The sequence below is a fragment of the Myotis myotis genome, unplaced genomic scaffold, assembly GCF_014108235.1.
Source record: "Myotis myotis isolate mMyoMyo1 unplaced genomic scaffold, mMyoMyo1.p scaffold_m19_p_9, whole genome shotgun sequence".
In the NCBI taxonomy this organism is placed as follows: Eukaryota; Metazoa; Chordata; class Mammalia; order Chiroptera; family Vespertilionidae; genus Myotis; species Myotis myotis.
Window position 1 is genome coordinate 35,531,890 of NW_023416401.1, and position 11,398 is coordinate 35,543,287.

At 46.1% G+C, this 11,398-nt stretch overlaps 1 protein-coding gene across 7 annotated transcripts; it reads left to right on the forward strand.

The window, feature by feature from the left end:
* Positions 1 to 598: 598 nt before the first annotated feature.
* ZBTB14 (zinc finger and BTB domain containing 14) lies at positions 599 to 9,296 on the forward strand. 7 transcript variants are annotated; one of them, XM_036322679.1, is made up of 5 exons: positions 599 to 971; positions 2,631 to 2,660; positions 3,287 to 3,422; positions 3,511 to 3,592; positions 4,707 to 9,296. In XM_036322679.1, exons 4-5 carry the CDS (start codon positions 3,590 to 3,592, stop codon positions 6,051 to 6,053), a joined length of 1,350 nt encoding a protein of 449 aa, XP_036178572.1. In that variant the 5' UTR covers positions 599 to 971; positions 2,631 to 2,660; positions 3,287 to 3,422; positions 3,511 to 3,589; the 3' UTR covers positions 6,054 to 9,296. The 7 variants fall into 7 exon arrangements, with proteins under 7 accessions (XP_036178572.1, XP_036178571.1, XP_036178573.1 ...); XM_036322678.1 differs by lacking the exon at positions 3,287 to 3,422; XM_036322677.1 differs by lacking the exons at positions 599 to 971; positions 3,287 to 3,422 and adding an exon at positions 1,803 to 1,940.
* The last annotated feature ends 2,102 nt before the right edge of the window (positions 9,297 to 11,398 follow it).

The window sequence follows — 11,398 nt, forward strand, 5'->3', positions numbered from 1 at the left end:
GGTAGTTGCTGGAAGGTGGGCGCGGGCTTGGCTGGATACAGAGCTTTGGGGTGAGCGCTTTCTCCTGGGTGACTGGGATAGACCTCTACAACCCATATGAAAGGTCATTTTTTTCATTTGTTCTGCAAACGTGTATTGAGCGCCCGCCTACCATTTCCCGATATACAGAACGCAGCAGCGACGACAGCCAGGACCCAACACCCGGGCGCGCGCGCCTCGGTGTCTGCCCGAGTGCGCGGAGGGCGACGGTCCCCTGGGCGCCCAGGGCGAAGCCCGCAGCCGCAGCGCCGGCCTGCGCGCGCCCGAGGGCTGTACTGCCCCACGCGCGAGCATACACACACGCACGGGAACGCCGGCTTCCCGCGTCCCCGGCGCTGGGAGCCGGCGGGAGCTCTCGTCGGAGCGGAAGGCGGGAGCTCCAAGCGGGGCGGGTGCCCGGGAGCCGCGCTCGTGCATACGCTCCTCGGCTCCCGAAGCCCCGCCCCTGTCCCACCCTCCCCTTCTCCCGCGCGCGGGCTCCGCGCGCCCCAAGTCGCGCGCGTGCGCGCGCGTGCGCAGGCCAGAGCCCTCCGGGGGCGGCCCCGTAGACTTCAACGAAAGCGTCGCAAGGTCCCGGATTAACCCTTTCCGGGCTCGCCAATTTAGAGGCCCGGTCTGGTTCCGTGCCTGCGCAAGCCGGCGGCGCGCCTTCCCCCTAGCCCGCACCGCGCATGCACGGGAAGGGGGGGTGCCGGTGGGGGTTTTCAAGGCCGGCTAGACATTCTGTGCTCGTGCTGGAGGAGGGCTGCTACCATCAGGGACGTGCACGGTTCCCCCCCACCCCGCCCTCTCCCCAAACTCTAAAAAAAAAAAAATCCAAAACACACTGCCACCCACCGTGCCCCCGCGCCCCGCGTCCATCCCGTCCCCGGCCTGCGTGCAGCGAGCGTGGGGAGCCCACGGCGAGTGTCTGTGGCTGTGCCAGGCTGCAGGTAAGCGCGGGCCGGGGGTGCGGAAGGGGCCCGGACCATCCGCGAGGCGGGCACGGGGGCGGCGGGCGGCTGGCGGGGCGGCCCGGAAGCGCGCTCTCGCCGTGCTCCGGGCACCAGCCAGCTCCAAGATGTGCGGGCGGCCGGCGGCGGCGCGGTGCGAGCGGGGACGGGCGTGGGCCGGGGCTGGACCAGGCGTTCTGGGGGCTGCGCAGGCGGCGAGCTGGCTGGGACCGCAGCCGGGCGGCCCCGCGCGCGCGCGCTCGCCGAGCCTGGCGGCGGAGTTCATGGCCGTCCTCGCTCGCACCTCCGCGGTGAGGGCGGAGACGGCCCCGAGCCCGGCGCCGAGTGCGGCCCGCCGGGCGCCGCCCCTCCGAGCCGGGGACCCCGCCGCACCTCCCCCTCGCTGCCTGCGGAGGGGGCCGGGACCCTCGCGCTCGCACTCCCGGGTGCGCCCGCCGAGCTCGGGAAGCCGGCCGCGCGCCGCCCCCGCCCCCGGCCGCGGGAGGGCGGGGGAGGGCCCGGCGCGAGCCGGCCGGGGAGTGCGCGGGGCGCGAGCTCGGGGCTCGCGGGCGGCACGGGGCGCGGCGCGGCGCGGGGCTGCGGAGACCGGCCACACGCCCGCTCCCGCTCGCCGCCGCCGGGACCGCCGCGGGCTCTGCCGCCCGCGCTCAGAGCCGAGGCCTGCCGCCCGCGCGGGAAGCCCGATGATGAAAGGGAAAGGGGCCCCTTCACCTCCCGGCTCCCAGGCCGGAGCTTTTGTTGGGGAAGAAACACAAACGGCCCTCTCCAGCTCCCCACCTCCCAGACAGAAGTGCGAGCGTGGCTTGGAGGAACCCCGGAGGCTCCTCGATGGCTCTTGCGCTCGGTTCTCTATCTCCCCGTCTCCAAGTTGCGCGCTTTGGACAGGGAAGTCGGGCGCCGCCATTGTCGCGGCCGTTCAGGGGCAGGGAGGCGGCTGCCGCTACTTATGTAAGTTCGGCTTTGCTCGAGCTCCCGCTCCCTGCTCCGTCAGGGCGCCTGGCGCGCCAGCGATTTGGAGAACCTTCATTAAAGGGCAGCTTTGCTAGGGAGGAGCAGTTAGGGCTACAGGGCTCACCACCTGCACCGACTGGCAATGGGTATCTTCCAGTTTGACTCACCTGAACTTAGCCATTGGAACATCTCAATAGAAAAAAGGTGGTCGGGAGAGGGCGTGGGGAGAGAGGAGAAAGAGAGAGAGAGAGAGAGCCAAATAACACCCTAGCCAAAAAAAGGGGGGGGGGGGCATCAGCACACTGATGGGTACGGCCACTCCTCTCCCTACCTAGTCCCTGCCCTTTTATCCCACAAGCCCCAGGATAGTTACAGGCAGCGGTAGGGAGTGTGACCTGGTAGGAAGTTTGGCCTGGCCACTTGCTTCTGGGGGTGACTACAGGCCAGGTTCCATGTGAGGAACAAGGTGAGAAGCATCCCTAGAACTAATTGTGCCCAGCCCGCACACTGGTTGCCGTGTTGGCTCTTCTGTAGAGGGGACAAGTTTTCAGGACTTGGGTCTCTTGGTTTGCGTCTTGCACCACAGTTTCGGGGTCAGACTATTGCAGCCCAGTCAGTCCCTTGGTCTTACCACGTTGAAGTCTGTGTGATCACTGTTCGGTAGAAGAAACTTTTTATATTTTTCAGGACATTGGTGTGCAGGATGGAGTCCCTCTGGTAAGAGTTCAAATTAAAAAGCTAGAATTCTGCCCTACCTGGTTTGGCTTAGTGGATAGAGCATCGGCCTGTGGACTGAAAGGTCCCGGGTTCGATTCCAGTCAAGGCACATGTCCAGGTTGCAGGCTCAGTCCCTAGTAGGAGGTAGCCGATCAGTGATTCTCTCTCATTGATGTTTCTCTCTCTCCGTCTTCCTTCCTCTCTAAAATCAATAAAAATATATTTTAAAATAAAAAGCTGGAATTCTTTGAGCTTCTCTGTAGGGAGACAGGTGAAAACACTGGGGTTTCTCAAATGCAGGCTTAGAGGCCAGTGTAGCTTAAATGATGTGTGCTACATTGTACAGAAGTGTGGAAAGAAGAAACCAGCTACTGTTCCCTCTCCTCCAATGTTAACTGTTGGGTATGTGAGCTTCTGTAACTTTCTCTGTATTTATAAATACATACATATATATATACTCTCTATATGATCCTAGACAAAAATGTGGAGGGCCACATACTTAGCAGGAAATGGTGGGGGGAGAGGCACTTTCTGGCTTTTTCTGATAATCTGTGTAGCTATCACTATAAATGGTCTCTGTGAGGAGAAATTCTTTAGTGGCTTTCCAACGCATACTCTGCGCACAGCCCCTCCACACTCCAAGTGCTGCAGCCCTTCCCTGTTCTTCAAGTCTGCTCAGAGCCGGACCTGATGCTGCCAGCCACCCTCCTCTCTGTTCCCAACCTGAAAATGGGTACATGTGCAAGTGGCAGGATAAGAAAGGAAAGTTTATTTTTAAAAAACATTCTTATTTAGAATTTGGGGTAGAGGAAGACTCTATCTTATTCTTGTGTGTCCTTTTCTCTTATAGGACTGGCACGCCCCTGATCAGTTATTCTGATCTGAAGAATTTGGTGTTTCAAGCATTAAGACAATAGCCTGAGTTGTTCATGGTAACTATAACTTTGGATATTAAATCTTGAAAATATGGTTTGGTATTTGCTTTAAGAAATATATACACGTGTGTGTGTGTGTGTGTGTGTGTGTGTGTGTATACACACACACACACATATAATGTGTTCGCACTTCTCTTTCTCCCCCATTTATACTTGTGGAATGAAAGGCAAACAATATTTTTAAAAGAAAACATAGAATCCATTATTAAAAGGTCACTTTCTGTGACATTATGACAGATGTCTTTTGTGCCAGTTTTAAATTACTTTTGCTTATAAAATACCTATAGCACTTGTCACGTACATCCATCTTGATGACGTTTTTGTCTGGATGGCAGATAGATTGGCATCTAGAGGGAATGAAACTGCTCATCTTTGAGGGTCGTATTAAACCTTAACCCTCATTCAGAAGTGGCCCAAAACTGGTGTGGAAAAGCTAGAAGACAACACCAAATGGAATATTTTGGCAATATTCCAATATTCCAACTTTGTAGTTCTGCTACAGTGACTTGTCATTTCTCTCTAGGAAGTAGAACATTGAACACTGTTAGTTATTTTACTAAATCTTTCTCTGAAATTAGACTAGATACAACATACATGACTGATGGATGCTTGCCTCAGAACTATTTTCAAACCTTGAAACTGAGTTATTTGCCTTTATTAACTCTACTTGTCAGGAAGCACAGGTTTTGGAGCTAGATTGCCTGGATTTAAGTCCCAGCTCTCCACTAAATAACTACAATATTGGGCAGGCTCCCAACATCATCTATGAAATGGAGATAGTAATACCTATCTCATAGTTTATTTAATCTTTACATTCGTAAAGAGGTGGAAAGCACATAGAACAATACCGGGCATGTATTATGTGCTCAGTAAAAGTTGGCTATCATTATAACTAGGCAAATAATTAGTAAACTGAAGATAAATAGAAATAACAATTTGGAAGTCCCTAAGTTGGGATGTTTTTTCCTACTCATACTCTTGAACCCCTCTTAATGACTTTCTGAAATCGTTAGGTACCAAAAATTGATTAGAAAATGAAAATCTACCTGTATTTTCTATGTGGAAAAATATTGTCATAATTATCAACTTTCTTTTTAAAAATTTTTTGTAGGAGTTTTTCATCAGTATGTCTGAAACCATTAAATATAATGACGATGATCATAAAACTCTGTTTCTGAAAACACTAAATGAACAGCGCCTGGAAGGGGAATTTTGTGATATTGCTATTGTGGTTGAAGATGTGAAATTCAGAGCACATAGATGTGTTCTTGCCGCCTGCAGCACCTACTTTAAAAAGCTTTTTAAGAAGCTTGAGGTTGATAGCTCTTCAGTAATAGAAATAGATTTTCTTCGTTCTGATATATTTGAAGAGGTCCTGAACTACATGTACACAGCAAAGATTTCTGTGAAAAAAGAAGATGTTAACTTAATGATGTCATCAGGTCAGATTCTTGGTATCCGATTTTTGGATAAACTCTGTTCTCAGAAGCGTGATGTATCTAGTCCTGATGAAAATAATGGTCAGTCAAAAACTAAATATTGCCTCAAAATAAATCGCCCCATTGGAGATGCTGCTGACGCTCAGGATGATGATGTGGAGGAAATTGGAGATCAAGATGACAGTCCATCTGATGACACTGTAGAAGGCACACCCCCTAGTCAGGAGGATGGCAAGTCGCCTACAACTACACTCAGGGTTCAGGAAGCGATCTTGAAAGAACTGGGGAGTGAGGAAGTTCGAAAAGTAAATTGCTACGGCCAGGAAGTAGAATCCATGGAGGCCTCGGAATCGAAAGATTTGGGGTCTCAGACCCCTCAAGCCTTAACATTTAATGATGGAATGAGTGAAGTAAAGGATGAACAGACACCAGGCTGGACAACTGCTACCAGTGACATGAAGTTTGAGTATTTACTTTATGGCCACCATCGGGAGCAGATTGCCTGTCAGGCATGTGGTAAGACATTTTCTGACGAAGGCAGATTAAGGAAGCATGAAAAACTCCACACAGCAGACAGGCCATTTGTTTGCGAAATGTGTACAAAAGGTTTTACCACACAGGCCCACCTGAAAGAACACCTAAAAATCCACACAGGGTATAAGCCCTACAGTTGTGAGGTGTGTGGAAAATCATTTATTCGTGCCCCAGACCTAAAGAAGCACGAGAGAGTTCACAGTAATGAAAGGCCGTTTGCATGCCATATGTGTGACAAAGCCTTCAAACACAAGTCCCACCTCAAAGATCATGAACGAAGACACAGAGGGGAAAAGCCTTTTGTGTGTGGCTCATGCACCAAGGCATTTGCCAAGGCGTCTGATCTGAAAAGGCACGAGAACAATATGCACAGTGAAAGGAAGCAGGTTACCCCCAGTGCCATCCAAAGCGAGACAGAACAGTTGCAGGCAGCAGCAATGGCCGCCGAAGCGGAGCAGCAGTTGGAAACAATAGCCTGTAGCTAGAGTTGATGGGACGCGAACACTTTGCCTGAGCCGTGGAGACTGAGGTTGCATTGTTTGTAATAAATGAACACCAGTCACTGTATTATTATTATTTTTTATTTTTTCTGAAAACTTACGGAACATTGTATACTCACTGGACTTAAGGCAGTGCCTGGTTAGGTATTTTTAAAAATTTTAAAGGAAATAACGTTCCTTGTTTCTGACCAAACAGTTTCACTGTCCTGTCTGGTGTCTAGTATTAATGTTGCCAGTAAGTCCTGCCTCTTCTCTTTTTTTATGGTTTTAATTTGAGGACTCCTATGTCCAGTTCAGAAGTGAGAGACTTCTGTTCCAATTTTAGTATCTCTCTGCACTTGCTGCACTGGTGAACGCACTGCACAGAGTGATAATTGAGTAAATTGATTTCCTAATCACAATTATATGTGACTTACGGTCAAAACAGCATTTTTAGTAACTTAAAGTACTTCGTGTAGATGCAGAAAATACTGGTGGGTGGTTGACCAAGAACACTGCACAAGTATGAAAACGAGGCCTGGAAATGTAGACTGGTCTTAGGTTTGCATTGATTTATTAATTTTCTATCACTGTTTTTTTCACAGTTTTTGTGGACAAATAATGAATGGTTGCTTTGCTAAAGTGTTTTTTCATCCATTTTGATTGACCATACCTAACCCAAGAGATGTGGTAACAAGTCCCCAAGGCTGAACAAATCCGTAGGGATATTGGTGATCTAGTGGCTGAGTTCCTTCATTCCCCTTATTTGGGGCATCACCACTCTGAAATTAAGTGGGGTTAGTGGAGTGGACCAGTGCTGAGAGGATTAGAAAACAGTGAATAGGAATCTGGCTCTCAGAGACAAGGTTTTCACATATGCAATAATTCCAAGGTTTCCTAGATCAAAATAAATTTTAATTGATTTTGAAATTAGGACAAGAACAGGTATGTGTCCTCAGATACATTTGTGTAACAGACTGTTATCAAACTTTTGGGTTCTCTGTAGCACATGATTTATCCATAAAGGAGATGCAATATCGTGACTTAAATTAATACATTTAAAATCTTTAAAGTGTGTAAATAGTATAGAAGTATTGGTCTTACGTATTTCAAGGAAAGTAGACAGCTGCACTTTTTTTTTTTTTTTGCACATTGAATAAAATAACTTCCATCAGCAAGAAACATCAGTCTGTTGTTAACCAATATTAAAGAGTGTCAGACCAAATGTTTATGTTTTTGAAGTATATTTCATCACTGGCTACAATTTTAAGTAGAGTTGATTGCCTTTTCATAGCTGTAAGAATTATAAATGCTGTTCCAATTTTGGTGTATGAAAATTTTTTAAACCATTTATTTAGGAATATATTGAAATACCAATAATAGTTTGAATTATGTTCTATAATAAAGCATTAGTCAATTATTTTAGAATGTACAATTTTAGAAAAATGTTGACATTTAAAATTTATTTTTGGTTGCTAGGGTGTTTTTTTAAGAGACATTCAAATAATTGCATTTCATATTTTGCTGCATTAACACCTATAATTACTACTGTGGGAGAAATTTTATTTTTTAAATGGTGTATATGTTGCACCCAAGATTGTAGAATGAAGATGCTACCTTTTAAGAAACATATTTATTGGTAAAATGCTTAATTTAGTTTAAAATTAATTTAATTTCTTAACAGTTGTTTTTTCCATCCTAAAGTAGTCCTGTCACTGTTTATATGCTATTAGTGGAAGGGAAATTGATTGACATTCCTAGGCTGTTTTAACCAAAGCAAAAGAAAAATAATTTCACATCTGGTTGATAGCTACTTCAACAAACCATTTTTGGGTCTTCACTTTAGTATATATAAGAAAATATACTTATATCATTTCTGTTTCATAGTAATCTTTCCCACATCTGGGTTTCTACCAAAGTACATTTTCTACTATCTTCATCATGGTTTTTCAGAGTTGCAAGTTATGTGGTTAACCCTCATCGAAATCACATAATCATAATGGTACCCAAAAAAAGAAAGCTTAAATTTCAGCCCTTTATTTGTATTATGTAAATATTTATCATTTGTCCTATTTTGCATGAGAAATATATTTGTGTTGCAATTTCTACCGCTGGTACTGGGTTTATATGTGTGTTAGGGTGCTTGTCTGCTTGATGGCAGCAAAGTCATGACATGGCAGCTTTCCTGTCTCCTGGTCATTGAGACTGCCTCTCTCCTCACTCAGCTGGCTTTAATAGCCTCCTGGATGGTGAAACCATAATGTTAGACAGTTCAAGGATAACTCTAATCACAGGGGGATAATTTTGAAATGTCCTTACACTGAATCTATCATGTGAGGGGAAGGAAATTCTAAGCTATCTTTTCCATTATTTAAAAGTCACTTACTTTTTTCTGTTTGAACAAAGAATATCTACAAACTTAATTTTACCTTTTATGCCAACTTGCATTGTATTGGCAATGGTTGAGGAAGATAATTTTAGAAAGTCCAAACTTTAGGTTATTTATCTACTAATTAGCTTTTTAAAAAAATTGTTAGACAATTTAAAATTTAAAATTGTTAGACATTATAGAGGTTGCCATCAACTGAGCCTGATACTAATAAATTCTTCCTATTTTGTTGAGGGGAAAAAAAAGATGGAGATGACAGGGAATGTTGCAAATTTATGTAGTTTTGATCTAATTATGTAAGGTTATCTGTAACTCAGTCATTGGAAATCTGGAATACATTTTCCAGAGTAATGCTGTTAGTGGTAATTAGTTCCTAGAACAGCTGTAAAAGCCTGTGTACCTGTAACAGAATTAATGTAAGGATTATAGTCTTGAGTTCTGAGTCGTAGGAGTTAATGAGCTGAGGCTTCCAGGAATGAGAATGGAAGAAACTGTCCCTTTCCTCTGCCATTTATTTACCTGTAATATCTACCTCCCTTTCTCCATTACCCAAGCCCACCACCTTCCCACACTCCACAATGTATGAGAGACTAGCAGAACATCAGATTGGAGGCAAGATAACCATTAACAACCAACACAGTGAGAGATGAGGACCTAAATTTATTCTGATGCTTCCTTCTAATACTTAACTGAAATCAATGATCACTTTCAGTGATGGGGAGCTCCCTACTTGGCTGATGTCCTACACTCCCAGCTTTAACTGCTCCTTATTCCTTGAATTTTGTCTCCATTTTTGCATGTCCCCTTGTAACTGAATTTTCTTCCCCTTGGAACTATTCAAAATAAAGTTAATCCTGCAACTACTTGACAACACTTGCTTTGGACCCGACTAGCACAGTTTGTTCCCTTTCCCAGTCTTGTCTTAAGCATTATTTTTAAACTAGGGGCCCAGTGCACGAATTTGTGCACCTTGAAAGGAACTGTGGGCCACAAGGCTGCGGTGGGCACAGGGGTGGGTCTCAGCCCATCCTTTGCACCTCCACCCGGCCCCTCCCGCAATGGCCCCTGGTCCCCTGTCTGCCAGCAGCCCCACTCCCACCACTCCCATGTGCTGACGGCACCAGATCCGCTTGTACCCACTGATGGCGTGAAACAATTGGGGCCAGTGCCAGCAGCGGGTACAAGCAGCAGCTGCTACTCCAATCACCCCTCAGGAGCAGGGGGAGGTGGAGAAGCCCTTAGGGGCAATGGGGCCGCAGCTGCCACTAATGTGGCCTTTAAAAATTAGATTACACATATTAGTGAGATTATTATACAGTATTTGTCTTTCTCAGTCTGACATTTCACTAATCATAATGCTTCCATATTGTCACAAATGGTAGGATTTCCTCATTTTTTATGGCTGAATGATATTCCATTGCATATACAGGGATACCTCAGAGATATAATGGATTTGGGTCCCGATTACTGCAATAAAGCTATTACCAGAAAGGGGACCTGCCCTTGGTGGGGTCTGCCTAGGGCCAGCCCACAGTGTGTGGGTTCCTGGCTTCATGCAGGAAAGATTTCACAACATGAGTCCCGGTGAATTCTAGAACATTTATTAAAGCTAGAGAAACAAGAAAGAGCTTGGGGAATGATCCTAGGCTGCTCTGCTTTGGCTCCCTAAGAAGTCAGAGAAAAAGGGCCTTGGGGCTCATGGGGGTTGCCTAGGACGAACTGCTGCTGCCCATTGCTGCCCTGGTTGCAAGCCTCATGGGGTCCCTTAGAGTTTAGGAAATGCCTATGGGGATGAAGAAGTGGAGAGGTATGGGTGTGCGCCTGGGAGAGAGCACTCTCTGGGACCTTGAATTTGAGGGGTTTTAAAGGCTGGGCATTTTAGGGGAGGATCTCAATAGAATATTCATCAGCTCTATGCTGATGTACCAAAATGAGAATCATTCTCTTCATCTTTTCTTGGGTGTGGTTGGCAAATAGCACTGATTGGATCTCTGCTCTCTCTCTCCCTGAGTAGCGTGAATTAAGCTATTTACCCTCTGGTTGGGGAGAGCTGCAAACCATTTACTTTTAAGTGTCCCTGGTTTAGGAAGATAGGATTTACTAGGTAGCTGAGATTGCTTGGCATCTTGACTTTCAAGATGGCTGCAAACTGCTGTTTAACTATCTGGTCTCAGTTTCCCTATTCCCCTTGTCCTGGCTTACTGGCCTGTCTCACTAATGACCAGTGATTAGCATCTTTTCATGTATCTGTTGACTATCTGTATATCTTTGGGAAAATGTCTATTTAGGTCCTTTGCCTATTTTTTAATTGGCAAGTTATTTGCTTTAAAGGAGGGGCTTGTACTACATGGTCTTTAAGTTTATTTCAAGATTCAAGTCTATTGTTTTATAATTATTTAATTAGTTCAGCTAATATGCTGCAGATAGTTTTTAATGTAATTACTTTAAATTTGCTTGCCTTCTAACTCCATTTGGGCACCAAAGGTGATCACAAGGTCCAAGTTCTTTAATATTTATGAGAGGTAGTGGGGGCGGGGGTGGGGGGTGGGGGGGGGTGGAAGCTGGTGACCACCTCTCACATTTGTTTTGCTTTTAAAAATGAATGGAATGTGCATAAGTTCATCCAAGCTGTCACAGCTCTTAGCAAAATAACTTAAACCACACTTGAAGTAATGCAACTAAGGCTTTCCTGCTTATTTTAAGGACGTTCTCCAACATTGGAGACACATCTATGAAAACTATACCCCAAACAGTATTCCCGGCTCCCCTGCTGTCTTTTCTTGATTCACTCTCTTGCTGTGGTGGAGGAGCACATCCTCCATCGGAGGAATGAACAGAAGGTGAACTTTTTGAGATCCATTTTATCTTCTTACTTATTGATGGTGGGGATTGCTTTCTAGATCAGAAAATAAACTGTGCGGAAGTGAATGATTTGGTGTTTCTGCAGAGCTAGAGCTTCCTA